General features: G+C 34.8%; 1 protein-coding gene and 1 long non-coding RNA gene across 3 annotated transcripts in view; one reads left to right on the forward strand and one right to left on the reverse strand.

The window, feature by feature from the left end:
* The window catches only part of TNKS2 (tankyrase 2), a 60,969-nt gene extending 49,910 nt beyond the window's left edge, over positions 1-11,059 (forward strand). For both annotated transcript variants that reach the window (XM_081267372.1, XM_081267371.1), the window contains exons 22-27: positions 585-682; positions 1,677-1,751; positions 4,176-4,281; positions 5,640-5,826; positions 7,889-8,045; positions 8,705-11,059. In XM_081267372.1, the coding sequence (XP_081123498.1) occupies positions 585-682; positions 1,677-1,751; positions 4,176-4,281; positions 5,640-5,826; positions 7,889-8,045; positions 8,705-8,767 (686 nt within the window). In that variant the 3' untranslated portion in view covers positions 8,768-11,059. The remainder of the gene's footprint in view (positions 1-584; positions 683-1,676; positions 1,752-4,175; positions 4,282-5,639; positions 5,827-7,888; positions 8,046-8,704) is intronic.
* LOC308633948 overlaps positions 5,809-15,635 on the reverse strand; it is a 132,999-nt gene continuing 123,172 nt past the window's right edge. The window contains exon 2 of the long non-coding RNA XR_014018917.1: positions 5,809-7,178. This is a non-coding gene — a long non-coding RNA (uncharacterized lncRNA). The remainder of the gene's footprint in view (positions 7,179-15,635) is intronic.

The raw sequence follows: 15,635 nt of genomic DNA on the forward strand, positions 1-15,635 counted from the left end.
AATTAGTAATCTGAATGCAGTGTGGTAGTGTGGTATCCTGGAAAAAAAACAGGACATTGGTAGGAAAACTAGTGAAATCCAAGTGCAGTCTGACACTTGTACTATGATTACATGAAGTGGTATAAAACCAGTGGGAAAGATGGGTAAAGGATACAGCCATCCTATCAAGTATATATTCCAAAATTAGAAAGTTGTTAAAAATGGTAGGAAGCTAAGCTGGGTGCTGCAGTATATGCCTGTAACCCTGGCTATTCAGGAGGCTAAGGAACGGGGATCACAAGTTTGAGGTCAACCTTAGCTCCAGACCTTGTCTAAAAAAATATTATAAAAGTCAATAGTAAAGGCTGGGGCTGTAGCTCAGTGGCAGAGCACTTGCCTTCCATGTGGGAGGCACTGGGTTCAATCCTCAGCACCACATTAAAAAAATATACAAATAAAGGCATGCTGTCCATCTACAGCTACAAAAAAAAAAAAAAAAAAAAAAATTTAAATCAATAGTATGCATCAAATTATTCAGGTGCTTATTTTTGGTTGGTGTTGTTTTACTGGCATTTTTTTTTTTTTTTTTAAATTTCATTTCATAGGTCTTAACCCATATTTAACTTTGAACAACTCTGGTAGTGGAACAATTCTCATAGATCTGTCTCCTGATGATAAAGAGTTTCAGTCTGTGGAGGAAGAGGTATGTTCATATTCCTTAAATAAATGGAAAAGTAGCTCAGTCACATATATTGTGAGTTCTGTTTGCTAAATTGCCTGGAGGTTTCCAGACCTATTTGAACATACAGTATGGGTTTGAAAATCATTCCTCTTTTTGCCACCTGGAAAACTGAAAATAAGCATTTAAGATTTAAGGCACATTCCCACCATAAAGTTCAATTCCAGTTACTTGATTCAGCACTACAGTTGATACTGACACAAAATTCTGTTGGAGAAGAGTTTGCTTTCATTTGAAAGAAAATGCTAACATTCTGTCCTTTAATTAGAACAATTACAAAGCCTAGAGACTCAGACAAAGCCCAGAACATGTAGATACTGTTTATCCAGGAAAATTTTATTCTTGTGTTCCTTCCAAAGATCTTTAGAATCTACTGAAATCTTTGAACATTGTCCTCCTTACACTTTGAGTAACACATGCTCTATGTGTATGAATTGAGCACAAAGATACAAAGTTTAAAGATATTTAATTCTAAAACTCAAGAAACTTCAACTGTCAGTGAAATATATATTGTGCTTTATTAGGATAAAATCAGAGCAAAACATTTTGCTTTTTGTATGCTTTTATATGTTTAATTCACCTTGCATTTTCTTTTTCTTTAATTTTACATAATTTTCACCTGTAAATATGGTTTTTAGGATGATTGGTTAATAGTTACTTCCTATCTTGTATTCTCAAAAGTAAAATCAGATGAATCAAGTTGCATGTTTCCCAAATCAAAAAAGACATAAAGGCTAACACATGGGCTGGGGATATGGCTCAAGCGGTAGTGCGCCTGCCTGGCATGCATACGGCCTGGGTTCGATCCTCAGCACCACATACAAACAAAGATGTTGTGTCCGCCGAAAACTAAAAAAAATCTCTCTCTCTCTCTCTCTCTCTCTCTCTCTCTCTCTCTCTCTCTCTCTAAAAAAAAAAAGAAAAAGAAAAAAGGCTAACACATTTATTTTTCCATCAGATGCAAAGTACAGTTCGAGAACACAGAGATGGTGGTCATGCGGGTGGCATCTTCAACAGATACAATATTCTCAAGGTAATAAATTAGTGAAAATAAAGTTTCCTGGGACCATAGTTTCCAAAACCTTAAACATGAAGTAACTGGTAAGAACATAATGATATTTCTAGCCTAATAGTTCTTTGACATGGCACCGAGGATTATTATGGGGAAGACTATATTCTTGGAAAGTAAAGATCCTCAAAGTCCTTCTACTATTTTTAATAGCCCAATAATAATTCATTTCTTTTTGAACATAATGAAGTTAAGGAGTTAGGATAATGATAAATCCAGTAGGTTCAAGACTGTATTAGATAGCTTTTTATCGCTGTGACCGAAATACACAACAATAACAATTTAAAGGAGGAAAGATTTATTTTGCTTTACAGTTTTAGAAGTTTCAGTTTATAGTTGGCTGGTTCCATTGCTCTGGACCTGAGGAAAGGCAGAATACCATGGCAAAAGGATGTGGCAGAGGAAAGCTGCTCAGCTCATGGCAGCCAGGAAGCAAAGAAGAGAAACACTGGGGTTCATTCCAGATCCAAACTTTATTAAAAGAACTTTAAATATATGGAGTACTATTAATGTATTTTATTGTAAGAAAGTCTAGTATTACTTTCATAGTAATACTAGACTGCTTGTTGTTTTGGTGGTATGTAGCCATGTTAATTGAAATCAGTTAAGTAATTGAAATCAGTTAAGACAATAAGACTCTCTTAACTGATTTCAATTTCTCTTCTCAGGACCTTTTCTAGTGTTGTACTTTCCTTTAGTTATAGCAATCAAAAACTCTATACACCACTTGAGATGCATCATAATTTTGTACTAACTACATTGATATATTTTTAACAGTAATTGTAAAAATTGGACTTAAGGCTAGAATATCTGGCAAATGTATTCCTAATACATAAGTTTAAAATTCAGTGAATTGTATCAACTAATATACTATTATAATATTAGATTGGTATTTTCGAGATAGGGAATGTATATTGAATGTTTTTAGTTTGCTGTGGTCATACTATCAGAAATCAGATGATTTAGAACACATTATGGAAGTAAGGGATCATAGTTATGTGTGGAGGTTTTGTTAAGCATATTTGATTTCTAAAGTACTATATTTGGATTTGAGAAAGATGTTTTCCTCTTATAAAGGTATTTTAGTGAAATACTTAAATTTTTTTCGGTGATAAAATGGTTTATTTTTATTCCTTTTTTATACATAAATGAGATCTGGCTTTGCCAGTTAGGGTCCTTGATTATGGCTGTGGCAATATTTTGAATTGTGTTGAGCCAAACTAGAACTCATCAGCTCCCTGGTATGCTCTAGGGACCACCAGGGGGTTGTATCATCTTTAAAACAGCTAAAACAACAACACTAGGATTGTGAGTTTTGACCAACAAATACTCCTAATGAGACCTGCATTCATCTTTAAATCTTTTCCAGACAAAATTTTTTTAAATTGGAAGATAAAAAGGAGGAATAGGAGTTTGTGTATGCATTTTAAGAATGTTTTTTGTGTGACTATTTCAAATATTTTTTTTTATTAAAAACAGACTTAGTGGGCACTTTGAGCCACATACAGTAGGGGGAAAAAAGATCACTGTTCTCTTCCTAATACATTACAGAACTCAGCATGTTTGATTTAGATGCATTTTTAAAACAATTTGGGGGGCTGGGGTTGTAGCTCAGTGGTACAGTGCTTCCCTAGCATGTGTGAAGCACTGGGTTCAATTCTAAGCACCACATGTAAATAAATAAAGGTCCATTGACAACAAAAAAAAATATTTTAAAAAATATTTGGTAATTATTTTTTATTAGCAATAATTTGAAATTTAGATAATTTTAAAATTGAAGTGTTTTAATATTTTATGCTTTAATTGTAGATGGACACAATACCTTTTATTTATTTGTTTGTTTGTTTGTTTATTGTGATGCTTAGGATTGAACCCAGTGCCTCATATGCATGAGGTAAGTGCTCCACCACTGAGCCACAGCCCCAACCCAAAATTGGAATATTTTAATCAGTTAACAATATTCTTGATCCCTTCATGTATGGCCATGTGTATATAGCCTTTTTCTCTTTGAAGTTGTTGATTTTTAAAATAAAGCTATACTCCCAGCTTTATGGTTAAGACATAATAATTTTAGTTGACTAATATATATATTACATTTTAGAAAGAAGTTGTGCCTCCCTTTTGGCTAAATTTGTGGCCCAACTTTTGGTTAAGATGAAGAAGTAGGGGCTTGGGGTTGTGGCTCAGAGGTAGAGTGCTCGCCTAGCATGCACAAGGCACTGGGTTCGATCCTCAGCACCACATAAATGTAAAATAAAGATGTTGTATCCACCTAAAAAAAAAAAAAAAAAAAAAAACTTCAGAATAAATATTAAAAAAAAAAAAAGATGAAGAAGTAGGTAGTTACTAAGACCTAAAGATTTTATTTTTCTGGTTTATTTTTTATAGATTCAGAAAGTTTGTAATAAGAAACTGTGGGAACGATACACTCACCGGAGAAAAGAAGTTTCTGAAGAAAACCACAATCATGCAAATGAAAGAATGCTATTTCATGGTAAGATTACTTTCCCCCCAACCCTACTACAGTGCTCCTCTACATTAGTATAGGTTTTGTCAGATACAAAATAATAATGCATCTATATTCTTCCTGTCATTTTTATAAATACATCCAATATTTCTCTAACTTTTATACTTACATTTATGTCAAGTTGTTTTGAATTGGTATATTTTATAATGGATTGTTTATAAATAAGATTACATGATGGAAAAACAGAAATAGGAATGTCAACTATTCATGGTTGTTTTTTTTTATTTTTTCCCCCTTTATGTAATGAGTTTTGCCTAATATCACACTGGGAATATATTTTACGCTTTTAACTACTTGATGGAATTAAAATAAAGCCTGGAATCACCTGTAAATAACGTGTGCTGCATCCTCTCTGAGTTAATTTGTCTGTATTTCTGTCAAGTGGAATTTAACATATTTTACTGTCCCTTGATAAAAAGGGATATTGATTTTGATTAATCACTTACCTCTGTTAGTTTAGGTTTTCCCACCCCCATCCTCCCTCCACTCCCTGGCCTGGTTCCCACAACTTCCTCTGGCTGCAGCCCTTTTCTTGGCATACAAAGGAAAAAGTGCTGTGTTTATAGATGAATGTAAATCTTATGTAGCAGATAATGGAAGACAGAGGACAAGAGGTGTAAAGAAGAGAATATGACACAGATTCCTTAGGCCACTTTTGATATCTAGAAAAAATGCAGATAATAAGCAACATTGTAAAACTTTTTGCATTCAGCTTGCTATACTAGATGAATTATGAGACTTCATTCTGGATTTGCATTCCAGGCTTTATTTAATTTGGGAACTGGAATCTAATAACTCTTGCATTGATATTTCAGGTAATCTGTTTTTCTAGTAAATCTGTCCTTTGGCATCTTAACCACCCACCCTATTGAAAACATTAATTGACATTAGGATTTCTTTATTCTAAAATAAAAGCCTGGAAATCACCTATAAAAAAATGTATGCATCCTATTCTGAGTAATTTATCTGTATTTCTGTTATGTGAAATTCAGTGTTTCTTTGTCTCTTGACAAACAAGGGACACTGATTTTGATTAATCACTGGTTTGATTGAAACAGCTGACAGTTAACTTTTTACTCCTTTTTGTTTTAGCTTTATTGTGCTAGTACTGTGTCGTTACATGTTTAAGGATCTACCTTCTAGGGCTATGTGTATGTATGGCTTAGAGGCAGAGCACTTGGCTAGTATGTGTAAGGCTCTGGCACCAAAAATAATAATAATAATAATAATAATAATAATAATAATTAATTAGAAACTTCTAAGAGGCCTTAGCTTTTTCTAAGATAAATTTTCAAATTGTTGTTACCAATTTATGTGTATTTCAGGGTCTCCCTTTGTGAATGCAATTATCCATAAAGGCTTTGATGAAAGGCATGCATATATAGGTGGCATGTTTGGAGCTGGGATTTATTTTGCTGAAAACTCTTCCAAAAGCAATCAGTATGTATATGGAATTGGAGGAGGTACTGGGTGTCCAGTTCACAAAGATAGATCTTGTTACATTTGCCACAGGTAAGAGACTCACTTGTTGTCATTTATTTTGATAAGAATCAGATAAGAACTGATTACATATTTGGAAAGTTTAGGGGACAAGGCATTATGTCTGATAACTTTAGGTATCTACATGAGATGTATTTTACATTGTTTTGGCCCTCTCACCAATTATAATAATTGATATTACTAAATGACCTGTACAGGCCAAGCATGATTCTAAGCAGTTGGCCCATTTAACTCATTTACTCATTAGAACACCTGATGCTTAAAAGAATACTGAGTAGAAAATAATATTGGGAGAAGATCACAAGTTTGGGACTAGTCTAAGCAACTTAGACCCTGTCTCAAAATAAGATTGTTAAAAAGGGTTGGGGATGTAACTTAGTGGTAGAATACTTATTTAGTATGTTCAAGGCCCTGGATTCAATCCCAGTACTAAAAAATAAAAAGAAAAGAACTTTGAGTATGAAAGAGACTATATATATATACATACACACACGTACATACACACACACACATGTGCACATTTTTAAAAATTTATTTTTATATGGTGCTGAGGATCAAACCCAGTGCCTCACATGTGCCAGGCACACTCTACCACTGAGCTACAACCCCAGTCCTATATATTTATTTTTTATTACAGACTTTTGGACTCTAAAAATTTAGTAGTGGGGGCTAGGATGTAGCTTAGTGGTAAAGCTCTTGCCTAGCATACACAGGCCCTTGGTTTGATTCCCAGCACTGCAAATAATAATCTAATATTCACATGTTAGATGGCATTACTTGGCAAGTTCAGTCATTTTTTGTAATGCTTGAGGAGTCTCCTTTCTACTATAATATGATCCTGGATCCCCAGTTAATAATATTGCTACTGGAAGAGATATAATTAAAACTCACTTGAATTTCACCATACACACTTTGTAATCCCAGCCATTTGGGAGGCTGAGGCAGGACAGTCACAGATTTGAGGCCAGCCTGGGTAATTTAGCAAGACCATATTTCAAAATTAAAAAATAAAAAGGGATGGGGATGTCACTTGGTGGTAGGGTGCCCTTGATTCAAACCCCAGTAATGCAAAATTACACCAAGGTGAAAAGCTGCAGTCCTGGAGAGAAACAAGCTAGTGGCAGTATATTTGTTTTATTCTTGTTGTTATTTTCCCCCTAAATGTACAGAGGGATTCATGTTCATGACCTCCCACCCCTTCTATTTTAGATCATAAATTGGACTGTTTAGGAAACTTGTAATTTCCCAGGATCCTATAAGCTGAATGCTGTTTTTACTTGTTATATATAGTCTGGAGGCTAAATAGTTCTGATTACTAGAAGTAAGCAATGTTGTAGTGAGTACATCACCATTTAAAATGTTTGCTTGTCTGGAAATAAATGTATCCCAAAAGCAATAAAGTGAATAAACTAGATTTGTGGCCAAAACTCAAAAAAGTTGAGTAAGAAAAGCAGTACACAAGCTGGGCACAGTGGCACATGCCTGCAACTTAGCAGGACCGTGTCTCAAAATAAAAAATTTGTGTTTTTACTGGAATAAAGATAAAATGGTAGTTACTCCATTTTTCAGTCTTGTAGTTAAAATAAGAATTAACTAAATGGACAGATTTCTTTCACTAGTAAGAGCAGTAGAAGTTGGGACAGTGGCACACACCTGTAATCCCAGCATCTCAGGAGGCTGAGGCAGCAACTTAATGAAGCCCTAACGAACTTAGTGAATTTCTGTCTCAAAATAAAAAATTAAATGGGCTGGGGATGTAGTTCAGTGTTCAAGTGCCTCTGGGTTCAATACCCAGTACCAAAAAAAAAAAAAAAAGGGTAGTAGAAGATAATTTTACAAAATTCTTTTGAAGATAAAATGATAAAAACAGGTATTTAGCAGTTGGGATGTAGCTCAGTGGTAAAACTCTTGCCTACCTGTCTCAAGGACCAGAGTTCTATCCATAGCAGAGCAAAGCAAACAGTTGTGTTTATATGTAAATGGATTTTTTAGTATAGACACACATACAAAAAAAAATGTTATGTTGGTGTATGAATTTTGTCTCCAGGCTGATCTTTTCCTTTTTATGTTATAGGCAGCTGCTCTTTTGTCGGGTAACCTTGGGAAAGTCTTTTCTGCAGTTCAGTGCAATGAAGATGGCACATTCTCCTCCAGGTCATCACTCAGTCACTGGTCGGCCCAGTGTAAATGGCCTAGCATTAGCTGAATATGTCATTTATAGAGGAGAACAGGTAATTCCATTTTATTTGTTCATCTTCAAAAGTGTGACTTTTCAACTTCTTACTAATCTCTTAATCTTACCATCTCTTATACTGACAAAACATACTTCTTTGAGAACTAGATTCTTTTGAAATTTTTATTTGGGAATAATTACAGGCTTGAGAAGTTACAAATAAGAACTAACTACTGTGTTTTTTCTTTCTAACCAAAATTCTGCTTTCAATAAGTTAAATCTAGGGCTGCAGATATAGCTCAATTGATAGAGTGCTTACCTTGTATGCACAAAGCCCTGGATTCAATCCCCAGACCCACCAAAAAAAAAAAAAAAAAAAAATCTATCTGTAGCTCAGAAGTATATCATCTTTTTTCCTGCTCTGAGTGAAAACTTGTTCTAGAACAGCATTCTCAGTAGGGGATAGGTATTGGAATCACTTCAGTTAATAAAAACAAGCATGTAGTTAATATTAACTTAGACCTGCTGATTGAGATTTTAAGGGATGATTAACTGGAGTTAAGGTTAGGATGTTTTTTGAGAAAGGGCCCTAGATGATTCTGATCTGTAAGGCTAATTTAGGACCTCCTCCCTAAAGATTAGGAATCCTTAAGGAAGTTCTCTTTATCTTTCAAAAAGTTTTGTTTATCTATATTTGAATTAATCTTTCTCTTCTAGGCTTATCCTGAATATTTAATTACCTACCAGATTGTGAGGCCTGAAGGTATGGTTGATGGATAAATAGTTGTTTGAGGAAGGAAACTAATTCACCTAAACCTAAAATCACCGAAGCAGCTGGTGGCCTCTAAGTTTTTCTCCTTTGCTGGAAAATTCATCTTGCTTCCAGGCCTATGGCAAAAGGATAAAAAATGTGAAAGAAGTTTAACATTCTGACTTGATAAAGCTTTAATAATGTACAGTGTTTTCTAAATATTTCCTGTTTTTCAGCACTTTAACAGATGCCATTCCAGTTTAAACTGGGTTTGTCTGTACCGAATTATAAACAGTTAACTTGAACCTTTTATACGTTATGCATTGATTCTAACAGAAACTGTAATGCCCTCAACAGAACTCATTTTACTAATACAGTACTGTGTTCTTTAAAACACAGCATTTACACTGAATACAATTTCATTTGTAAAACTGTAAATAAGAGCTTTTGTACTAGCCCAATATTTATTTACATTGCTTTGTAATATAAATCTACTGTTTTAGAACTACAGTGGTTTACAAAATTTTTCATATGTATTGCTCATCTGTACTTCATCTTGCATTATACTGATTGAGTGATCTTTATGTTTGATTGCAGAGGCTATGTTGAGTTGTTAGTAGAAACTTAGTTGGCAGAGATTAATTTATCAGATTTAATTTACTGATGAAAGAATTTCTCTCTCATTAGAAATCTTTCTCATTTAAGAACATTATGAATACTCTGGGGATTTAATTTGTGATGCCTTTGTATGTATTAGACACACATTCCAAAGAGCTCTTAACTATGATAGGTCCTGGTTATTAAAGAAGCTTCTTTTCTGGCCTCAAACTCTAGGTTTTACTTAGGAAATTTTTCCAGTGTCATTCTGTGACAATTAGAGCAAATGCTTCTGTTTTTGTAGAGAGGTTAAATCCTAACTTTTGAACAATTATGGTATTCTTTTCATGGAATGTAAATAGGAAATTAAATTTCAGAGTTGGAAAAAAGTAATCCTGGATAATTGCCTGATTGGTTCTAATTACCTTAAATCTAAAGGGAGGAGGATAGCAAATAGGAGTGGGTAATTTTTTTATCCTAAGTGTTGTTTGTTTATGCTCTTTTTTTTTTAAATCTTATTGTTATATTTATAGCCAATCTATACATCATGGGTAAACTGAACCCAGAACCATAAATGTAAATGTCTCAGTCTTTCCTTGGCCCCTGAATGGGCAAGTGCATTGAGACAGGTACTTTCTGATCCTGGGTTGCCTCTACATAACACAGTGCTTAATTGGAAATATGCTTTCATTTGTGCACCACGTGGTGACCAAACTTATGTCCAGTTTGGCAGCTGTGGAGGGAATTGCTGTTCCATAAAATGCCATTCCTATTTTCAGAAGTGAAACTATCTTTTCTACAAAGCATACTCGGGCATCCTGGTATAGAAACATGCATAATGGCTTGGCATTCTATTTTACCTGTTCTAGCTCCCTCAGAAGTCAAGGAAAGATTTTTATCCACCTAAGTCCTTATCAATGAGGACGTTCCACTTCACTCTCTGTGTCAATTCACCTGTGTTTTACCTTTTATTCAGTCTCTAAATTAACTGACCTTTGCAGTAACCTGTATATTAAGTGCTAGAAAGTCATGTTTCTTGTTCTGAATAAGAGTCAAAGTAAATGCATTTGTGGAGTTGTCTCTATAATATAAATTGTGATCATTAGTTAAGAGGTCAAATCTTGACCTTGAAATGCTTTTATACAGCTCTCTACTAATTGCAAATATGATCCTAAAGTCATTTCTAAGAATACAAATGGAGTATGCCAAATTTTATACACATTTTTCAGGTTCTCTAGGCCTCTAGGTTTTATAATTAGAGAATAATGAGATGAATTAATGGATTTATATTTACATATCTTGTTATCAACATTTAGGCCATATCACTTTGAGTAATTTTGGATTTGTGTGTCATGTAAACCATTGTGGTCTATAAGTTTACATATTGTGAACTGTGTTATTTCATCTAATCCATTGCTTACTTAGTGTGTTTTTCCATGAATGATTATATTGTGGTTAATATGTTAGCATGGCAATATTTTCAGGTAGCTTTTTGTTTATTGGGAGATTGGGATTTGGGGGGAGTTTTTTAGTGCTTTGCATGAAATATCTTACTTTTAAAATGATGGAATTGCTTTCTCTTTTTTCTTGTGATTTTTTTTTAAGTGAGATTTAATTTTTTTGTGTGAGTAGTAATATTATACCCATCTTGAATGTCTTGTACTGTATCACATTCCATACCCCCTCATTTAATTCTTAATAAACTGTTCACTTGTTTTACTGGGTAGCATGTTAATTACTGGTGTAGTATAAACGTGTTGAATGGTCTTTGAGAAAATGGATTGAGATTATAACAACCACAAATAGAAGGCAACGTGTAGTTCTAAGTAATAGTGATGAAGAGTACAGTTTAAAGCCTAAAATATTGAATGTTGTGGCCATGTGTACTCAGATACATTAAGATTAAAATAGCTATGGGCTGGGGTATAGCTCATTGGTAGAGCACTTGCCTAGCATGTGCAAGACCCTGAGTTTAATGCGGAAGACCACCTGGAAAAAAGAAAAACAAAATTAGCTGTAAGATGCTTTTAGACATTTAGACCATCCAACACAACTTTCAGTTAAACCTTAAAACTCATTCCTGGAAATCAGTCTTTTTAACTTATAAAAAGGAATATATTTTTGTTTTCTATGCCATATAAAAACATTACTGGTAAGCTTCTAAATCTCAAAGTTAGTGGTATTTTTTTTCTCTTAAAAGAAAGTATAATAGTGTTATGTATTTTATATTTCAATATGCTAAGTGACCGTGTGTGTGATCAATTCTTTGCTGTCCATAATAAGAGAATGATGGTGCAAATAATTCTTAAGTCTGGCTTTGAAATACATTTCAGCAGCTTTATCTTTTATCTTCCTGCTTCATTTAAGATAATATTGAAATGTTTACTGTTTCCTAAGCATGCATGCCAATGTATGATGTGATCCAATTGTTTGCAGGTTAATGAAGCAAGAAAACATGCAAATAAATTTCCCAAAGCTCTTATGATTAGTACTCCTGACTGTGCCTTTACCTACTGTCCTGTCCTATTAGAGGACTAGAGTGACAGAGGAAGCAAGTAGGAGAAATAGTACTAAGCAACTAGGAGAACTGTCAGATTTCTATAAAGTTAGATTGTAACATGGCCTTTTTCTGTCTTCTGAGTCCCACTACACCACATTATGCTTCCTAGAATAGGCAGGCTGTGGCCTAAAATATTTATACTCTACTTAAGAAGTTTTTTTGTTCACAGTATAAGACACCATTATTAGAAATGTCTTTGTCACTCATTCACTTCATCATCTACTCACAGTCATCCTCCCCATGACACAGATATACCCAGCTCCCAAAATAGCCAACATAATAATGTTGATCATTGCTATACAAAAGTGTGGTCTGCCGATGGGTATAGGTCTGCAAACTCTTTATTACCTGCCCTTGGAGAGAGGCAAATATAAAAAGTAAGGACAGGGCTGGGGGTGTAGCTCAGTATAGTGCACAATGAAAGCTGAGTTTGATCCTCAACATCACAAAAAAAAAAACGGGGAGGAAATAAACTTTTTAAATAACTTGATGTTCCTGCAATATATTTATTTAATATTTACAAAAATATTGGTCTGTAGCAGATAAGAAATTAAGAAAAAATTCTTCGCAAATCATTTGAAAGGTTTCACAACGCTATCTGTTTTGTATATCAATGGAACTAACACCTAGCAGTCTGGCATATAGTACCTCAGTAAATTTTTTGTTGAGTGAGTGAACAAATAGTGATTAAGTGATTGGTTGGTCAGATGGATCTGAATTTGAATTCCTACTCCTTGCCAACTGTGCAATCTTGATCTCAAATAAATTACATAATCTTTATAAGTTTGATTGTGCTTATTACCTCAGGGTTATTTCAAGAACTAAATGATCATTCATATATACCACTAAGCTTTGTACTTGGCAGTTAACTATTTATCATACTTAACATTTCACTGAACACTCAGGACTAGGCTTCAGTTTTCCCAGTTGTCAGGAATTTTAAAACTTTTAACCACTAGTCCCTTTATTCTAATGAAATCTTAAGAGGGCCAAATATAAATCCCTAGTTGCTGAGAACCTGACAACCTGGTTGGACAAGGAAAACATACCCAAACCCAAGCTGCATGTCTTCCTAGAGTAAAAACAAGCCCTACAGACACTGTCATCCAAAATTCACAGCAGTTCATTTGGAACACAAGTCAATAGACACAATATTGGAAGATTGGCATCGCACAAAGTAGCATAATAACTATGGAATCATATTTTTTTTAATATTTTGTTGTAGGTGGACACAATACATTCATTTTATTTATATGTGGTGCTGAGGTCCAGCACCTCACATGTGCTAGATAAGCGCTCCACTGCTGAGCTACAACTCCAATCCCAGAATAGTTATGTTTTTAAGCGATGGTGGGCCAGGGTAAAAGAAGGAATAGGAACCATTAGACCATGTATGGTGGCAAACACCTGTAATTCCAGCTACTTGGGAGACTGAGGCAGGAGGACTGCAAATTTAAGGACAGCCTGGATGACTAAATAAGACCTTGTCTCAAAAAATTAAAAGGGATGTAGCTCAGTGGTAAAACGCCCCTGTGTTTAATCCCCAGCACCACAAGGGAAAAAAATAAAAGAAAAACAAGTAGAAACAATGAACACAAAAATGGCATTTTAAGGAAATAAAATAGACAAGATAATCAAGAAAAATAAATTTATGATGTAAAATATTAAAATGGGTTGGGCTTTGTGGCACACTCCTGTAATCCCAATGGCTTGGGAGGCTGGGGCAGGAGGATCACAGGTTCAGCACCAGTTTAGGAAATCTAGCAAGACCCTATCTCTATAACCACAAGTATAGAGAAAATTTTTAAGAACTTTGAAGGATTTTGCTCTGCTCTGTACCAATAAATTTGGAAATGTACCTTAGATAAATCCTAGGGTAGTATTTTAGTAAAGCATAAATTATCAGAACTAATCCCAGAATGGAGCAAAATAAACCAGATGCCAAGGAAGAAATAGAGAGATGCTACCAAAAAATGGTCCCAAACAATTCCTGGAAGAGTTATATAAGTAAATTCTGACAGCCCATTAAGTAATGAGCAGATAGTTTTTATGTTCAACTGTTCTAGAGTGGAAAAAAACAACTTCCAATTTTGGCAGGGTGAGGGTACTGGGGACTGAACTCAGAGCACTCAACCATTGAGCCATATCCCCAGCCTTCTTTCCTATTTTATTTAGAGATAGGCTCTCACTGAGTTATTTATCACCTTGCTTTTGCTGAGGCTGGCTTTGAACTTGCGATCCTCCTGCCTCAGCCTCCTGAGCCACAAGCCTCCAATTTTTATAGTACAGCAATAGGGTAATACTAAAAGAATGGCTGTTAATGCACAATTCTTTAAAATACCTGCAAACAAAATCTAGTAGAACCTTAAAAAAACAACACCAGCAGGAAGAGAAACCACAAATGAGCATAATAGAATTGGGAAATGATGGAAGTGTTAAGCCTCTTTTTAAATTTGTTTTTGTGGTACTGGAGATTGAACCTAGGACTTCCTGCTTGATAAGGTAAACACTCTATCATAGAGTTACATCTCCAACCCTTACAACTGCTTCTTATTTGTAAGTAGGAAGGCTACTGTACTTGGCAGTTAACTATTTATCATACTTAACATTTCACTGAACACTCAGGACTAGGTTTCAGTTTTCCCAGTTGTCAGGAATTTTAAAACTTTTAACCACTAGTCCTTTTGTTCTAATGACATCTTAAGAGGGCCAAACATAAATCATTTTTTTATAATTAACTTTATACTCACCCATCTTATGAATATTTTTGGTGTTCCCACAGTTTTTCATTATTTTTTTTTTAAATACTTGTGCTCAATGATGCATACCTACAACCCCAGGAACTCAGTAAGCTGAGGCAGGAAGATTATGAGTTCAAAGCTAGCCTCAGCAACTTACTGAAGCCCTAAGCAACTTAGTGAGACCTGCCTCAAAATAAAACAAAAAGGGCTGGGGATGTGGTTCTATGGTTAAGCGCCCCTGGGTTCAACCCCTGGTACCAAAACAGATTGATAGACCAGTGGTACAGAATAGAGGACACAGAGGCTAACCCACAAAATTACAACTATTTTATATTAGACAAAGGTGCCAAAAGCATGTACTGGAGAAAGGATAGTATCTTCAACAAAGGGTGCTGGGAAAACTGGAAATCCATATGCAACAAAATGAAACTGAATCCCTATCTCTCACCATGCACAAAAGTTAACTCAAAATGGATCAAGGATCTAGAAATTAGACCAGAGACTCTGCATCTAATAGAAGAAAAAGTAGGCCCTAATCTTCCCCATGTGGGATTAGGCCCCAACTTCCTTAATAAGACTCCTATAGCATAAGAATTAAAACCAAGAATCAACAAATGGGATGGATTCAAACTAAAAAGTTTCTTAGCAAAATAAATAATCTGTGAGGTGAATAGAGAGCCTACATCCTGGGAATAAATTTTTACCCCTCACACATCATATAGAGCTCTAATCTCTAGGGTATATAAAGAACTCAACAAGATAAGCACCAAAAAAACAAATAATCCAATCAATAAATGGGTCAAGGACCTGAACAGACATTCTCAGAAGAGGTTATACAATTGGGCTGGGGATGTGGCTCAAGTGGTAGCCCGCTCACCTGGCATGCATGCGGCCCGGGTTCCATCCTCAGCACCACATACAAACAAAGATGTTGTGTCCACCGAAAAAACTAAAAAATAAATATTAAAATTTAAAAAAAGGAAGATATACAATCAATCA

Source organism: Spermophilus citellus, assembly GCF_964194105.1.
Source record: "Spermophilus citellus genome assembly, chromosome: 15".
Taxonomy (NCBI): domain Eukaryota; kingdom Metazoa; phylum Chordata; class Mammalia; order Rodentia; family Sciuridae; genus Spermophilus; species Spermophilus citellus.